At 43.0% G+C, this 18,068-nt stretch overlaps 1 protein-coding gene across 3 annotated transcripts in view; it reads right to left on the reverse strand.

The window, feature by feature from the left end:
- ACAD10 (acyl-CoA dehydrogenase family member 10) overlaps positions 1-18,068 on the reverse strand; it is an 85,155-nt gene that overhangs the window by 47,347 nt on the left and 19,740 nt on the right. For all 3 annotated transcript variants that reach the window (XM_073676323.1, XM_073676321.1, XM_073676322.1), the window contains 2 exons: positions 12,555-12,728; positions 2,749-3,149 (listed from right to left, as the gene is read on the reverse strand). In XM_073676323.1, the coding sequence (XP_073532424.1) occupies positions 2,749-3,149; positions 12,555-12,728 (575 nt within the window). The remainder of the gene's footprint in view (positions 1-2,748; positions 3,150-12,554; positions 12,729-18,068) is intronic.

Genomic DNA, 18,068 nt, shown 5'->3' on the forward strand with positions numbered 1-18,068 from the left:
GGGGACCATGGGGGACGGATTACCAAGCGTTTCCCAAGCGTTTAAGCTGCGTAAATTCCGCAGCATAAACTCTTGGAAAATGCTTCGTGGGCACGCAGCCTTGTAGAGGATAGGAAAGCGCTTTTTGCTATCTCCTGCCTTATCCAAGAGGTCATCAAGGGTAGGCCCAAACAAAAATTCCCCCTCACAGGGGATGGAGCATAACCTTGATTTAGTTTGTAGGTCCCCTGGCCAACACTTAAGCTAGAGGGCCCGCCGGGCCACATTAGAAAAGCCCGCTGCCCTAGCCGCCAACTTGACAGAGTCAGCCGAAGCATCTGCTAGAAAGGCGGAAGCCCCCTTCATTAAAAGGTATGGAGTCTGATATTGCCTCCCTAGGTGCTCTCTCTTTAAACTGAGTCTCTAAATGATCCAGCCAGACCATTAATGGTCTGGCGGTACAGGTGGCAGGTTTAAGACCTCCTCCCGCGGCCTCCCTTCAACCTCTAAGAAAGGCATCCGCCTTTTTGTCCATGGGATCTTTTAGCACCCCCATGTCCTTGAACGGAAGGGAGAATTTTTTGGGTGCTTTAGAAATTTTGGTGTTCTCTCACAGAACGAGCAAGCCGGTTCATCAAAGGGGTATTTCCTTTTCAGGGATTAAAGGCCTTTCCTCTCTGGTCTTTTCCATTCTGTTTTAATCAAAGAATGAACCTTCTCATTAGGAGGGAAAGACCTTTTCTTTCTCTGCTCTAGACCCCCGAACATAATGTCCTGGACAGACCTTTTGGGACGAGGGTCTACCAGACCCATGGTGGATCTAACGGCTTTGATAAGGCTATCAGTTTATTCAATGGGAAAACAACTACGTCCCCTTTTCTCCCAGGATGAGGATGAGCCTGACGAATCAGAGTCCGTACCGACCTCGTCTGGGCTACTAGAATCTAATTATGGATCTCAGTTCTGCGGCAAATTTAGGGGTTTCCTCGCAGATCGTTTTCTCTATACAAGAGCCGCAGAGTTTTTTCGCCCAAGTAGGGGTTAAATTCTCCGCGCAAAGAGCACAGATTCTGTGCTTGGTTTTGCCTGTACTTTTTCTTCCTTAAGAGAGAAGAGAAAGAGAGGGGACCCTAATCATTAGCCGAACCTTCACGAAGATCACTTACCCAGTTGAATGAAGAAGGGGTACCGGGTTGTCAGGAGGAACCATATCCGTAGGGGTGTTCCCTCTCGAGGTGGATGCTGCGCTGGAGCCTTTACTGTGCTGGGATGTTTTGCCCGAACGACTGCACCCGCTGTTCCCATGCTGACGTTTAGCGCCTTCCCTTGCTTGCTGCTGCTGCGGCTGCAATGGAGACTTAGGCAACAGAAGCTGCAACTCTCCAAGCTCCTGCTCGCTCATGATGCCAGCTGACATGAGCAGCATCTCCTGATGCTAATCGCCCTTTATAACGCATCCAGGTATTCCCCCCCTGCCATATCCAGCCACTCACGCCTGCTCACACTAGAGCTCCCAGTAATGCATTGCGGTGTGACGTCATTAGACGGCGCCCCGGCGTGCACGCGCAAATCGGAAGTTGGAGGGAAGCAGCTAATTCCACAGGCTCCTCTTCAGGCTGAATTGCCCCACTCACCCTAGAGGCCCACTGACCCTAGCAAGTGGTGCATCAGAACATCGCACCAGCCGAGGCAGGGAACCCACGCTGTCTGAGTCGGACTGGTCGGGTGTGGATCATCCGGATCTCCTTCTTTCTTCAGGTACAGGTACCACGGAGACTGTAGGTCCCCCGTTCAGGACAGGAAACCAACTGATGCGGGAGAGAGGTACCGCCCTTTTTATCTGTAGGTTTCCTGTCCTTGAAGGGTGGATCCCCTCTCTCCGTGGTGCAGTAATGGGGGAAGGAGAAAACATAATTCTGGAATTTTGATCTTAGTTTCTCGTTCGGATTAATTCCGCCGTTTATTGATCGGATTAATTATTTTTATATATTGATAGATCGGGCGATTCTGAATGCAGCGATACCAGATGTGTGTATATTTGATTTTTTTTAAATTGTTTTAATTTGAATGGGGCAAAAGGAGGGGGTGACAAACTTATATTTTTTTAATATTTTTAAAAACGTTTTTATTTTACTTTTTACAAGCTTCAATAGTCTCCATGGGAGACTAGAAGCTGTGATTATCTGATCATCTCTGCTACACACAAGTGATGATCAGATCGCCTGTGTGTAGCAGAAATGCTCACTTGCTATGAGCGCCGACCTCTGGCGGGTGCTCATAGCATCCTGGCAATGACAACCTCAGGGGTCTCCTGCAGACCCCGGGTTGTCATGCCAACCCATCGGTGACCCGCAGTCACGTGACACAGGCGCCAATGGGCGGAACTAGTGACGTCCTTCCGCCGCGGCCATATTAAATGCCGCTGTCAGAGATGGACAACAGCATTTAACATGTTAGCCGTCAGCTGTCATGTCCCCGGGAAAGCTGTCAGCTCAGCGCCAAAACCCGCGCTGAAGGGAGAGACACGAGATGAGCCGTACATGAACGGCACATGTCAAGAAGAGGTTAATAAAGATAATTATATGGAAAATTTGAAAAAAAAAATTCAACATTTTTAAAAATCCATTCATTATAAATACAAGATTTAAACAATAAATCATTGTCTAATTAGACATTCCCTTTAATAAATAGTCAGATGGACTTTTCATGTAATGGTCATTTACATAGAATTATATTGTTTGCCCATTACATTTTTTGGGGGGATTTTACCTTAAGGTCTTCAATCAGTTGGTGTGGTTTCCATCTTTCTTCAGAAAACTGATAGTTTCTTAGGTCTTGCTCAGCGGGGTAAATATGGAGCTCCATAAATTCTTTTAATTTACTGTACAGATTTTTGGCTTCTGTAGAAAGTCCTTCAGGACTGATGATCAGAACCCCTCTCTGATTTGAATGCAAGCAGGCTCTAGGAATAAAGGCTCTGTTCTCGAAAGGTCTCCGGTGGGGTTCCCGACACAAAGTAGTGTATGATCTTTTTTGTGGATTTGTGGGCAAGCCTCCAGATTCAGATTTGAACACCCGAAAACCTTCTTTCGTTGCAAAATCCCATGCTGTGTCTGCCATCAATTCTGCTATTTTATCAGTGGCTCCGGCATTTGCAGAGCTAGCTTGACCTACAAGAGCAGAAGATAATATACAGGTTTTAATATTTACAATGACAAAGTTTCATAAATAATTTTTTACTATGTGAATGAAAATTTATTTTTTTTAGAACAATATATTATTATTTCTAGATTTCATGTACTCTTTAATAAATTGATTACAAAAGGAAAGTCCAAAGCTAGGCAAGTAACATATGTCCCATTTCAGGTCCGTGGGTGTAATTGACAAAGAAAAATGCAAACCCTATAACACATGTATATAACTAATTTTGCCACTTAATCTTAGAGCAGCATAATGTAGAAACAGAGACATTGTTTCCAGTGATGTGTCACTTACTTTACTTTTATTGAAATTTTGAAATTTAAAGGGGTAACAGGAAAATTAACAAGGTAGGTTAAGAAAAGGACTAAAAAAAAAAAGGAGGATAAAGGGCAGAAAGGAGAAGGGATGGGGAGTAATATTTACAAAAGGAAAAGTCAAGAGTACAATTATAATACTGTCACGGGTGTGTCAGATGTGACAGTCACCCTGGGTTGGTTGTAGAGGATCTCTTTGTTTGGTATTACAGACACCTTCTTAGATCTATCTCACTCTAGGACCCAGCGGCTACCTCTGTCCTGCTAATTGACACCCAGGTCTGGGTGTTTTAATACTTTGTTTGCTACAAGGAGGTGCCGTTGATATTCACATGTTCCCTTGTGAAGGCTTGGAGCTATTGCAGTCTGCTTACTTTCTCTCTGGCGCCTAGGAGGACGTTTGGTGTAATCTCTCTGAAGTCGGCTCAAGCTAAGTTACTTTCCCCCGTGTTTGTCTCCCTTGTTGTCTTTAGTTGTTAGTGGGGACTGACTAGTGCTCATCCCCTCCCTTCCCTATCCAGGGCCAAGCAATAGAAAATACAGGGTTTAGGTTCCTGCACGGTGATTGGTGAGGAATCAATATAGGGACGTTAGGGGAGACAGGGTGATATCAGATCAGTCTAGGTGGTCTTTCCCTAGTGTCTGGGCTTCCTCCCCTCTTCCCTTCGTGTTGCGCTTTGTCTTTCCTACACCTTGCGTAACAAATACACAACTTAGAAGTAGATTATTTACCAAATTATGGTATATCCAAATTAAGCAGTGTACAGGAAAAACCTGAAAAGGAAAGAAAAAAGTTAACAAAGTTGCTTAGTACCCTTGTCAGGGTGAAGTTGACTAAGTTGACCTTGGGGGAAAGTTCGCTTTTTAATAATTCCAATAGACCAATAGATTTGGTGTGGATCTTGTTGAGCCATGTTAGTCTGGAGTAGAGGTTAGCCAATTTTTATAATATTCATAAGCCAGCTTGAAAGTAAATTGCTATAGTCAAATTTGTAATCCAGAGCTGGTCATTAATGTTGCAGTAATGTTTCCATTGATTAATTTAATAATGAAGAATGCTTGACATTGATTTGTAATCTGTTCGAATAACGAGAGGAGAAAATCGGGCAGATGAAGTAGTCCGTTTTTGGTAGAAGTTTATATTTTTTTTTTTAAATCAAATGTTTTATTAATTTTTATAAAGATTTTCACAAAGGAAAAAAATTTAAAAAAAAAAACAACAACCAGACAAACATTGGAGAAACAGTTCTCCAGCCCCCAACCTTAATAAGTTTTTATTTTTCATTGTTGTAAAATTTCAGGTCCTTGCTCCTTGCTCCAGAGAGGACAGAGATGATTCCGCAGCCTTGGTAGACTCGTAGTGTTGCTTCATGAGTCCACTGCGATTTAATTTCAGCCCTTAGTAGTTCTCTTGTGATGCTTTGGAACTTCCTTCTGGCTTGAATGGTAGATGTCAATAGCATTCTCCTATTATAAGGGGCGGGTACATTTTTTGAGTATCTCATAATTGGTAACAGTTTATTTCTTATATAAAATGACTGGAAGGTAACAAAAACATCTCTCGGCATTTCTTCATATACAGGTCTTGCTTTAACCACAATTTTTTTGGGCCAATTCTGGAGGAATACGAGCAGCCATTTTTCTGATATAGTTATTCAGTTGGTAAGGCATCAGTTTTTCAGATAGTCCCATGATCTTTAAATTGTTCATTCGTGAAAAATCTTCAAGACTAGTCATTGGTTTTTGAAGTGCTGATATTTCTTTTTGATTAGAAGAAAGGTCTGTCAGCATAGATTTATTATCAATTCTAGTTGTAGTACTGATAACTTCTGAGGAAAGCACAGTGAAACAGAATGTAAATACGTTTTGAAGTGACGGAGTCATTTCATTTACAATATTTTTTGCATACAATTCGGAGACTGGGAAGCTAATCAGGCATGTAGTAGCCATTTAATTTCCTACATTAGGTTTTCGGTTACTTCCCTCGGTATGTATAGAGATATTTTCAACATCATTGTCGCTGTCTCATAAAGGAGGGCAGTCAAATTTTGTTAAGTAAGCATTAAATAGATTTCTTCAAAACGCCTTGGATTCTGGTGCGTTTGTGGCTTGTATGTCCTGAAGTGGAGGAGAATTCTTAGAGTAGTTATTTGCATAGTTGTCAGAGAAATAATAAGAAATTTGTGACAGACCTGGAGAAATATTGTCAATATCCTGTGTATTCAAGATCTCGGTGTTAACAAAATCGTCTGAATTCATTTTCTCGTAGTTATTATCACTGAATTGAGTTGGGGGAAGGTCCCCTTGATTGACATGGAGACAAATCCGTTCCTTTTAAATACCTCATTTGCTGGGGCTGAGAAAAGGAGCCCTACCTCTGATGACATGAGGGGGATCACCCCTCTCTGCAACATGTATTGTACCAGTACATCAATTTGTTTGTTCCTCATTGCTAACTGATTCAGTTTTAGCAGTAATAATAGACTATGATGTACACGCCATCATTACTGCGCTCTATTTACAAAGGGGCTCCTTGTCCCAACCGAATATAGTTATTAAAAGTCTCACCTCTTCCTTGTTCCTCCATGTCGGAATCCTCATCATTGTCATAGGGGCCGCAGTTGTCCGCCCATTTCCCGGCAGTATCTGGTTTGGGACGGGCTTCAGCCATGACCTCTTGTATTTGGCAGGGGTTCAATCCCCCTTTCCCACAAATCCCCTTGGTGGGCTCACCATTCCGTTGGGGCAGCTTCATGTTGATCCTCTGATCCTGGACTCCCTTTGGAGCGGGGATACGCTGTCCGCTTGCGCGCAGCTCACTATAGGTAAAACTCTGCATCCGACTGGGAGCCGAAACTCCCATTCTCTACTTCAGTGCCTTAGACTTACTGAACCACAGAGTCTCATCATCACTCTTTCCCAGGTCCAGTTTGTTCTTTGGTTCGGGAGTCTTCAATGAAGTGGCATCTTTCAGTGTGGTTGAAGGACTCCTCTGTGAAGATGATATCGTTGATGTTCAAGCGCAGTGCCTGAGCCTGCGGCACCCATCCGCTTGCTTTGAAAGTACATAAAAGCATGATTCTTAATTGTTTTGGACGTTTCTCCTCTGGAATGGTATCCTGGCATGTTCATGGAGGTCTTCAGCACAATTTGTGCCCAAGTAATCTACTTTTAGATGCTTGAAAGTACGGTAACTTTTTTCAGAAGGATGTAACGGAGCTCTGAAGAGTGCAGCCGCTCCGGACCATAGGCAAACCACACCTCTGCTTAGTGTAGTTTTCATACAATCACTGTTTTATCAGCAGGAGATTATCATTAGAGAACAAGTAAAACTGCTGCCAGCTATTCCTCCATATTCATGAGCTCTGTATAACGCCGACCCCCAACATTGATTGGCAGCTTTCAGTGTACGTGGGTAGAAATCTGCCAATCAGTGGTGTGGGTGGGGTTGTATAGAACTCAGTATTCAGAGAACTGTTAGATCTGCAGCAGATAAAACAAAGATTTTATAAAAATGATAGCAACCAGACTACTAGATAACACATAACTGGAATCAAGGTCTCTGTCGCTACAGCACACTGCTCTCAGATGGAGTAGCAAAAATCTAGTGATATCGAACACATTTTATCCTGACTGTTAAGGCTCATTCAGTCATCAGTTTTTTTGGACAAGTTGTATCTGTGGTTTTCAAGGATAGAACTCATCATATTTATTATAGTCTATGGAGCTGTTCACATGTCCGTGGATTTTTTTGCGGTCCACACCAAACCATAGTGACATGTCAAATTTTGATCCAAATCTCGGATCAAGCTCGACAAAGTAAGTCCATTCGTTCATGAAAAAATAAAAAATAAATCAGACAGCACTCGGAAGCCATCTGTATTATATACGTTTTTCACTGACTCTTTAATATGAAAAGTTTGAAAAACTTACAAAAAGTTTTGTTTGTTTTTTTATTTCAGAAAAACTGATGAAACTCTGAGCAAACTATGATGGAAAAAAACTGATAAAACTTGGAACGATTTTTGCGTATGAGAAAAATCACTGACATCTGAATGAGCCCTAAGATGAGGAGACATACAGTGAAGGAAATAATTATTTGATCCCTTGCTGTTTTTGTAAGTTTGCCCACTGACAAAGACAAGAACAGTCTATAATTTTAAGGGTAGGTTAATTTTAACATTGAGAAATAGAATATCTTAAAAAAAAAAAACAAAAGAAAACACATTGTATAAATTAGATACATTTATTTGCATTTTCCAGTAGAAATAAGTATTTGATTCCTCTGGCAAACAACACTTAATACTTGGTGGCAAAACCCTTGTTGGCAAGCACAGCAGTCAGATGTTGTTTGTAGCTGATGATGAGGTTTGCGCACATGTCAGGAGGAATTTTGGTCCACTCCTCTTTGCAGATCATCTCTAAATCATTCAGATTTTGAGGCAGTCACTTGGCAACTCGGAGATTTAACTCCTTCCATAAATTTTCTATGGGATTAAGGTCTGGAGACCGGCTAGGCCACTCCATCACCTTACTGTGCTTCTTTTTGAGCCAGTCCTTTGTGGCCTTGGCTGTATGTTTTGGGTCATTGTTTTGCTGGAAGACCCAGCCACAACCCATTTTTAAGGTCCTGGCGGAGTGAAGGAGGTTGTCACTCAGCATTTTACGGTACATGGCTCCATCCATTCTCCCATTGATGCAGTGAATTAGTCCTGTGCCCTTAGCAGAGAAACACCCCCAAAACATAGTGTTTCCACCTCCATGCTTGACAGTGGGGAAGGTGTTCTTTGGGTCATAGGCAGCATTTCTCTTCCTTCAAACATGGCGAGTTGAGTTAATGCCAAAGAGCTACATTTTTGTCTCATCTGACCACAGCACCTTCTCCCAATAACTCACAGAATCATCCAGGTGTTCATTGGCAAACTTCAGACGGGCCTGCACATGTGCCTTCTTGAGCAGGGGGACCTTGCGGGCACTGCAGGATTTTAACCCCTTTACCCCCGAGGGTGGTTTGCACGTTAATGACCAGGCCAATTTTTACAATTCTGACCACTGTCACTTTAAGAGGTAATTACTCTGGAACGCTTCAACGGATCCCCCTGATTCGGAGACTGTTTTTTCGTGACATATTGTATTTCATAATTGTGGTAAAATTTCTTCGATATCACTTGCGTTTATTTGTGAAAAAAATGGAAATTTGGCGAAAATTTTGAAAATTTTGCAATTTTCAAAATTTGAATTTTTATGCCCTTAAATCAGAGAGATATGTCACACAAAATACTTACTAAATAACATTTCCCACATGTCTACTTTACATCAGCACAATTTTGGAACCAAAAATTTTTTTTGTTAGGGAGCTATAAGGGTTAAAAGTTGACCAGCGATTTCTCATTTTTCCAACAAAATTTACAAAACCATTTTTTATGGACCACATCACATTTGAAGTCACTTTGAGAGGTCTTTATGACAGAAAATACCCAAAAGTGACACCATTCTAAAAACTGCAAGGTGCTCAAAACCACATTCAAGAACTTTATTAATCCTTCAGGTGCTTCACAGGAATTTTTGGAATGTGGAAAAAAAATGAACATTTAACTTTTTTCACAAAAATGTTACTTTAGACCAAATTTATTTTTATTTTCACAGGGGTAACAAGAAAAAATGGACCCCAAAATTTGTTGTGCAATTTCCCCTGGGCACGCAGATACCCCATATGTGGGGAAAAAACACTGTTTGGGCGCACGGCAGGGCTCGGAAGGGAAGGAGCGCCATTTGACTTTTTGATTGTAAAATTTGCTTGAATAATTAGCGGACGCCATGTTGCGTTTGGAGAGATCCTGTGTGCCTAAACATTGGAGCTCCCCCACAAGAGACCCCGTAAAAATTAAAAAGTGTTTTTTTTTTTCCACTTTTTCATTTTTACGAATCAATTTGTGAAGCACCTGGGGGTTCCAAGTGCTCACTATGCATCTAGATAGGTGCCTTGGGTGGTCTAGTTTCCAAAATCGGGTCACTTGTGGGGGAGCTCCAATGTTTAGGCACACAGGGGCTCTCCAAAAGCAACATGGCGTCCGCTAACAATTTGAGCCGATTTTCCATTTAATTTGTTAGCGGACACCATGTCGCGTTTGGAGAGCCCCTGATGTGCCTAAACAGTGGAGCTCCCCCACAAGTGACCCCATTTTGGAAACTATACCCCTCAAGGATTTTATTAAGGGGTATAATGAACATTTTGAACCCAGAGATACGACACAGAATTTGATAACATTAGGTCATCATATTGAATAAGTTGTCATTAGTCTTGAGCGCAAGTGCTCGCTACTTAAGTTTGCATCGGGTACTCAGGTATGCACCATGTACTGCGTGTGCTCGAGTGACATGCTCGAGTCCCTGCCCCTCATGTTTCACGGTTATTAGACACCCCAAAAAAAAACATGCGGGAATCGCTCGTGCATGGCAGGCAATCCCCGCAAAGTTTTTTTGGCCGCGAAGCATATGGGGCGGAGACTCGAGCATGTCACTCAAATACCCACGATACTCAATGCTTACCAGAGCACCCGATGCAAACTCAAGTAGCGAGCACTTGTGCTCAACACTAGTCGCCATATCGTCATCTTTTTTTCTTACTTTTGAAAAAAATCAAAACCCCATCACAACCCTAACCCCAAACCTAGCCCTAACCCTAGCCCAACCCTAACCCGAGAGTTTATTTTCTACGCCGTTCCTCGTGCGGTATAAGTGATTAGACAACTTTATTCTTCGGGTCGGTGCGATTACAGCGGTATCAGAATCATATGGGGTTTTTATGATTGACAGCTGTCACACACTAAAAGACGCATTTTTTGTAAAATCTAGTTTTTGCATCGCCATATTTTGAGAGCTATAATTTTTCCAGATTTTGGCAGACAGTCATGTGACGGCTTGTTTTTTGCGGGATGAGTTGACGTTGTTATTGGTGCCATTTTCAGGCACGTGACATTTTTTGATCACTTTCTATTCCGATTTTTGGGAGGCAGAATAAACAAAAACCAACAATTCAGGAATTGTTTTTTTTTTTTTTTTTTTTTTTATGCCGTTCCACGTGTGGTAAAATTGATAAGGCAGCTTTATTCTTTGGGTCAGTACGTTTACAGCGGTATCACATTTATATTGTTTTTCTATGTTTTGCACTTTTACATAAAAGCAATTTTATGGAAAAAAATATTTTTTAGCATCGCTTTATTCTGAGAGCTATAACTTTTTTTATTTTTCGGCTGATGGAGCTGTATGGCGGCTTGTTTTTTGCGGGACAAGATGACGTTTTCAGCGGTACCATTTTTATTTATATTAGTCTTTTTAATCGCGTGTTATTCCATTTTTTGTTTGGCGGTATGGTGATAAAGCATTGTTTTTTTTTTTTTTTTTTACCGTGTTCACTGAAGGGGTTAACTAGTGGGACAGGTTAGGTCAGGTCGTTACGGACGCGGCGATACCAAATATGTGTACTTTTATTGTTTTTTTTTATAATAATATTTATTGATGAGTACATTATATTTTTATTTTTGGTGGATTCCTTTTTTTTTTTTATTTATTTTTAAATATTTTTTTTTTTTTTTTTTTCACTTTATGACACTTTTTTACTTTGTCCCACTATGGGACTTTCACTTTTTTTTCTCTGATCGCCTGCATGGCACAGGAATGCAGCACCATCCCTGTGCCATGCAGGCTGTCAGTGCTGGACAGGGAGAAGATAGTTTGGAGATGCACTGCGCATGTCCAAAAAAATCTTCCTGCTGTCTAGTGACCCGGATGTTGTCATGACGACATCGGGTTGTCATGGCAACATCCTGGAAGCCACGGCAGACAGCGCTGGAGGCTGGAAGAGGAAGTGAGTATCGGCGATCACCTCCCCTTGCCACCGCAATGCTGCGATCGACTGCGATCGCAGCATTGCGGGGGTTAATGTGCCGGGAGCGGTGCGGGACCGCTCCTAGCACATAGCACCGGGTGTCAGCTGTGACAATCAGCTGACACCCGGCGGCGATCGCGCCCGCACAGCCTGTGTGCGGGCGAAATCGCCAGGGCGTATAAATACGTATCTGGTCCATAAGTCCCAGGGCACAGATACGTACTAATACGCCCTATGTCGTAAAGGAGTTAAACCTTTAAAGGCGCAATGTGCTACCAATGGTTTTCTTGGTGACTCTGGTCCCAGCTGCCTGGAGATCATTAACAAGTTCCCACGGTGTAGTTTTAGGCTGATCGCTTACCTTCCTCATGATGAAAGATACCCCACGAGGTGAGATTTTTGCATGGTGCCCCAGATAGATGTCGATTGACAGTCATTTTGAATTTCTTCCATTTTCTTACTATTGAACCAACAGTTGTCTCCTTCTCACCCAGCATCTTACTTATGGTTTAGTAGCACATTCCAGCTTTGTGCAGGTCTATGATCTTGTCCCTGACATCCTTAGAAAGCTCTTTGGTCTTGCCCATGTTGTAGAGGTTAGAGTCTGACTGATTGAGACTGTGGACAGGAGTCTTTTATACAGGTGACTATGTAAGACAGCTGTCTTTAATACAGGTAACAAGCTGATTAGGAACGTCTAACTGGTCTGATGGAGCCAGAACTCATAATGGTTTCTAGGGGATCAAATACTTATTTCTTGCTGCAAAATGCAAATAAATTTATCTAATTTATACAATGTGATTTTCTTGATTTTTTTTTGGACATTCTCTCTCTCAATGTTAAAATTAACCTACCCTTAAAATGATAGACTGTTCATGTCTTGGTCAGTGGGCAAACTTACAAAAACAGCAAAGGATCAAATACTTATTTCCTTCACTGTAAGTCAAGGGTCTAAGAAGATTAATAATGATTCCCATTGGAATATATCAGTTACTAAAGTTATCATTCAACAACTATATAACATTGTATACTCTTGCAAGGCAATAGGACTCGTGTGTTAACAGAAAATAAGTACTTTGTTTCAGTCTCTGTACTATTCAGTCTATTAATACTAAGAACAGAGAAGACAAATCCTGTTAATCAATGTCTGTAATCTACCTTCTGTGCCGTACCTGTGAGAGACCGCTTATATACACCTTGCAGGATTGCTGCAATTCGGAAATAAGAAAAAGCCATGTAGAAATACCGATTCTCCACCTTAGGGATTCCCATGTTCTCGCAGTACCACTCAAAGTATTCTTCTGCAGTGGGAATGCCTAATGCCTTCAGATCAGCGTTTTTTAAACCTAGAATGAGAAAATGTTATATTTAATTCCATAAATAGTGGATTTTTTTTATTGTGGTAACTGGAAGAAACAATTTCCCTACCAAGACCAAGGTAGCCCAATGTCTGAATGTCCACAACAAAACGTCATCTTTTAGAAGGTCACAACCTCAAATTTTTAGTTTTGTACAGACAAAATTAGAAAGAAAAATACAAATCTAAAAGTTTTATAGCGCAATGTAGTGCTCTCATTCTTCAGTTTATAATGATACCATATGCAGTATGTGCTCTTTTCTCCAGATACATTATTGCTCTAACCCCTGAGAACAATGGTGACCATATTTATTCTAGCTTATCATCCACCTTCAGTTAGTATATAGCACATGTGTCCAACTCCGGCCCGTGGGCAAAATCTGGCCCTCAGGGTGATTATATTTGTCCCGCGACACCAGAACCACCACCCCTATGTGGGCCCATTATACTGTATGGAGGACTATGTGGAGCCATTATTCTGTATGGAGGACTATGTGGGGCCCATTATTCTGTATGGAGGACTTTGTGGGGCCCATTATTCCGTATGGAGCACAATGTCGGCCCCACTATTCTGTATGGAGGGCTATGTGGGGCCCATTATACTGTATGGAGGGCTATGTGGGGCCCATTATTCTGTATGGAGGACTGTGTGGGGCCCATTATCCTGTATACTGGTTGGCCCGCAAGTTTGTCCAAGTTCTTCATTTTGGCCCTTTGTGTTTTGAGTTTAACATCCTTGGTATATGGGGTCTGTAAAAGGATGCAAACTACCTGTGAGTAAAGTAGATAGGAATGCATAGTAAAAAAAAATGTTATGGTTATTTGTATGGAATTGTGGGTAAAATATTTTGCATGGCATGAATGCACTAATACATCTGTAATACATCTGTGCGTGATACCCATGTAACAAGTATTTATAGCAAGAAGGGAGCTATTTATGGTATAGGTGGTGTGGTAATCCGACTTGCTTGGCTGTATACGAAGGTAGACAAGTAACATTGTCTCTTTAAATTTTGGGTTTATTAAACATCATAAACTAACCTGGAGTTCATAAAGAAAACACAGCCCATTCGGCATAAAGGCACAAGAAAATACCAAAGATGCAGCACAGTCCGTATATCGGCCGGCGTCCGGCCACTCAGGGTGAGTTGCTCACGGTTCAACACAGCACATGCGAGCTCCTCTCTGGAGCAGGGTTTTTCCAGATACCGCCTACCTCCTGAGTCAAAAGGCTGGCTCTTTATAGCCCATAAACCACGCCCTGGAGTGGAGATAGGGTGGATGGCGTCTCTCCCAGCACTTAGCCATCCACCTGTAAAACATGCCCTTGTAAGTCCTGGCTATTAACCCTCTCCGCACCTAATGTGCAGGAGAAACTTCCATGTTTCACATCACTGAAGCGAATAGTCTCAGTGAAACTTATCTCCCTTCCAGTATTCCGCCAGTGACTTTATCACAGTGGGTAGTGGGGCAGGTAGGCTAACATTAGGGGCATTTTTTTTTTCACTATCTTCATAAATTCATAATATACACACATACATATACACACAGTACAGACCAAAAGTTTGGACACACCTCATTTAAAGATTTTTCTGTATTTTCATGACTTTGAAAATTGTACATTCACACTCAAGGCATCAAAACTATGAATTAACACATGTGGAATTATATACTTAACAAAAACGTGTGAAACAACTGAAAATATGTCTTATATTCTAAGTTCTTCAAAAGGAGCCACCTTTTTTGATGACTGCTTTGCACACTCTTCGCATTCTCTTGATGCACTTCAAGAGGTAGTCACAGGAAATGGTCTTCCAACAATCTTGAAGGAGTTCCCAGAGATGCTTAGCACTTGTTGGCCCTTTTGCCTTCACTCTGCGGTCCAGCTCACCCCAAACCATCTCGATTGGGTTCAGGTCTGGTGACTGTGGAGGCCAGGTCATCTGGCGTAGCACCCCATCACTCTCCCTCTTGGTCAAATAGCCCTTACACAGCCTGGAGGTGTGTTTGGGGTCATTGTACTGTTGAAAAATAAATGATGGTTCAGCTAAACGCAAACAGGATGGAATAGCATGCCACTGCAAGATGCTGTGGTAGCCATGCTGGCTCAGTATGCCTTCAATTTTGATTAAATCCCCAACAGTGTCACCAGCAAAGCACCCCCACACCATCACACCTCCTTCTCCATGCTTCACGGTGGGAACCAGGCATGTAGAGTCCATCCGTTCACCTTTTCTGCGTCGCACAAAGACACGGTGGTTGGAACCAAAGATCTCAAATTTGGACTCCTCAGACCAAAGCACAGATTTCCACTGGACTAATGTCCATTCCTTGTGTTCTTTAGCCCAAACAAGTCTCTTCTGCTTGTTGCCTGTCCTTAGCAGTGGTTTCCTAGCAGCTATTTTACCATGAAGGCCTGCTGCACAAAGTCTCCTCTTAACAGTTGTTGTAGAGAGGTGTCTGCTGCTAGAACTCTGTGTGGCATTGACCTGGTTTCTAATCTGAGCTGCTGTTAACCTGCGATTTCTGAGGCTGGTGACTCGGATAAACTTATCCTCAGAAGCAGAGGTGACTCTTGGTCTTCCTTTCCTGGGGTGGTCCTCATGTGAGCCAGTTTCTTTGTAGCACTTGATGGTTTTTGCAACTGCCCTTGGGGACACTTTCAAAGTTTGCCCAATTTTTCGGACTGACTGACCTTCATTTCTTAAAGTAATGATGGGCACTCGTTTTTCTTTACTTAGAATTTGTATTATGGCAAGAAAAAAGCAGCTAACAGTCTATTCAGTAGGACTATCAGCTGTGTATCCACCACCTGACTTCTGCACAACACAACTGATGGTCCCAACCCCATTTATAAGGCAAGAAATCCCACTTATTAAACCTGACAGGGCACACCTGGGAAGTGAAAACCATTTCTGGTGACTACCTCTTGAAGCTCATCAAGAGAATGCCAAGAGTGTGCAAAGCAGTCAAAGCAAAAGGTGGCTACTTTGAAAAACCTAGAATATAAGACATATTTTCAGTTGTTTCACACTTTTTTGTTAATTCATAGTTTTGATGCCTTCAGTGTGAATGTACAATTTTCAAAGTCATGAAAATACAGAAAAATCTTTAAATGAGAAGGTGTGTCCAAACTTTTGGTCTGTACTGTATTTATATATATAAAATATATCTCTGTAAGTATCTCTGTATATATACAGAGGAAGCTTTAATACCACGCGAGAAATGTGCATTGGGGCTCTGCTATTTCTACTTGGTGACCTGACTGGGCTATTATGGGTAAGAGTGCAATATACACTGCTCAAAAAAATAAAGGGAACACTCAAATAACACATCCTAGATCGGAATGAATGAAATATTCTCATTGAATACTTTGTTCTGTACAAAGTTGAATGAGCTGACAACAAAATCACACAAAAATCATCAATGGAAGTTCAGGTCTGGGGAATGAGCGGGCCAGTCCATAGCTTCAATGCCTTCATCTTGCAAGAACTGCTGACACACTCCAGCCACATGAGGTCTGGCATTGTCCTGCATTAGGAGGAATCCAGGGCCAACTGCACCAGCATATGGTCTCACAAGGGGTCTGAGGATTTCATCTCGGTACCTAATGGCAGTCAGACTACCTCTGGCTAGCACATGGAGGGCTGTGCGGCCCTCCAAAGAAATGCCACCCCACACCATTACTGACCCACTGCCAAACCGGTCATACTGAAGGATGTTGCAGACAGCAGATTGCTCTCCACGGCGCCTCCAGACTTTGTCACATGTGCTCATCGTGAACCTGCTTTCATCTGTGAAGAGCACAGGGCGCCAGTGGCAACTTTGCCAATCCTGGTGTTCTGTGGCAAATGCCAAGCGTCCTGCATGGTGTTGGGCTGTAAACATAACCCCCATCTGTGGACGTCGGGCCCTCATACCACCCTCATGGAGTTGGTTTCCAACCGTTTGTGCAGACACATGCACATTTGTGGCCTGCTGGAGATCATTTTGCAGGGCTCTGGCAGTGCTCCTCCTGTTCCTCCTTGCACAAGGGCAGAGGTAGTGGTCCAGCTGCTGGGTTGTTGCCCTCCTACAGCCCCCTCCACGTCTCCTAGTGTACTGGCCTGTCTCCTGGTAGCGCCTCCAGCCTCTGGACACTACGCTGACAGACACAGCAAACCTTCTTGCCACAGCTCGCATTGATGTGCCATCCTGGATGAGCTGCACTACCTGAGCAACTTCTGTGGGTTGTAGAGTCCGTCTCATGCTACCATGAGTGTGAAAGCACAACCAACATTCAAAAGTGACCAAAACATCAGCCAGAAAGCATTGGTAAGGAGCTGTGGTCCCCACCTGCAGAACCACTCCTTTATTGAGGGTGTCTTGATAATTGCCAATCATTTCCATCTATTGTCTATTCCATTTGCACAACAGCATGTGAAATTGATGGTCAATCAGTGTTGCTTCCTAAGTGGACAGTTTGATTTCACAGAAGTTTGATTTACTTGGAGTTATATTCTGTTGTTTAAGTGTTCCCTTTATTTTTTTGAGCAGTGTATAATTTTAATTAGTGTTGGTTACTTATTGCTCTGGGTCTAAGGTATGATTGAAGGATAGATCAGTGTTATTCAAGCATTTCTCTTTATGTAGATCAAACTAGAAAGTACTCAAATGCTTACTGGCACTAGATCACTGTAGCATCGGCGTCTCTGCCCCCTGTCAGGCAGAGACGCCGTCCCTCTCACCTCCCCACTCCCCTCCCTAAGGAGTCCACGGCCAACAGCCGGAGGACCTCCCATTTATAAGGCACCTCCCCCAAATTGGAGGTGCCCGAGCAATAGTTGATGCACAGCATACTTACCTCTGCTTCAGCCCTCAGGTCCAGTTGCTAGCCTGGCTACTGTTCCAGTCCGCCAGTCTGACTACTCTCCAGCCCGACAGTCTGTCTTCCGTTCTACCCGCCAGTCTGTCTATGGGCAAGTCCGCCTGCTTACCAGGAATCACCTGCCAGTTTCCTGCCTGCTACCTGCCGTGCCTGCTAGCCCGCTCACCTAGGAGCACTCGCCTGTTACCTGCTAGCCTACCTGGAGGCTCTGCCGTCACTTGCCGTGACCACCCGCCTGCTAACCTAGAGACTTCAGCCTGCTTGGCCGTCACTTGCCGTGACCACCTGATAGCCTACCTGGAGGCTCCTGCGGTCACTTGCCGTGACTACCCGTCTGCTAACCTAGAGACTTCAGCCTGCTCTGCCGTCACGTGCCGTGACCACCTGTCAACTAACCCAGAGACTTCTGCCTGCTTGTTGTGTCCATCCGCTATACCGGTCAGTCCCAGTCTGCTGACCCGT

Source organism: Phyllobates terribilis, unplaced genomic scaffold (genome assembly GCF_046119375.1).
Source record: "Phyllobates terribilis strain yellow unplaced genomic scaffold, ASM4611937v1 Scaffold_1__5_contigs__length_1240528914, whole genome shotgun sequence".
NCBI lineage: Eukaryota > Metazoa > Chordata > Amphibia > Anura > Dendrobatidae > Phyllobates > Phyllobates terribilis.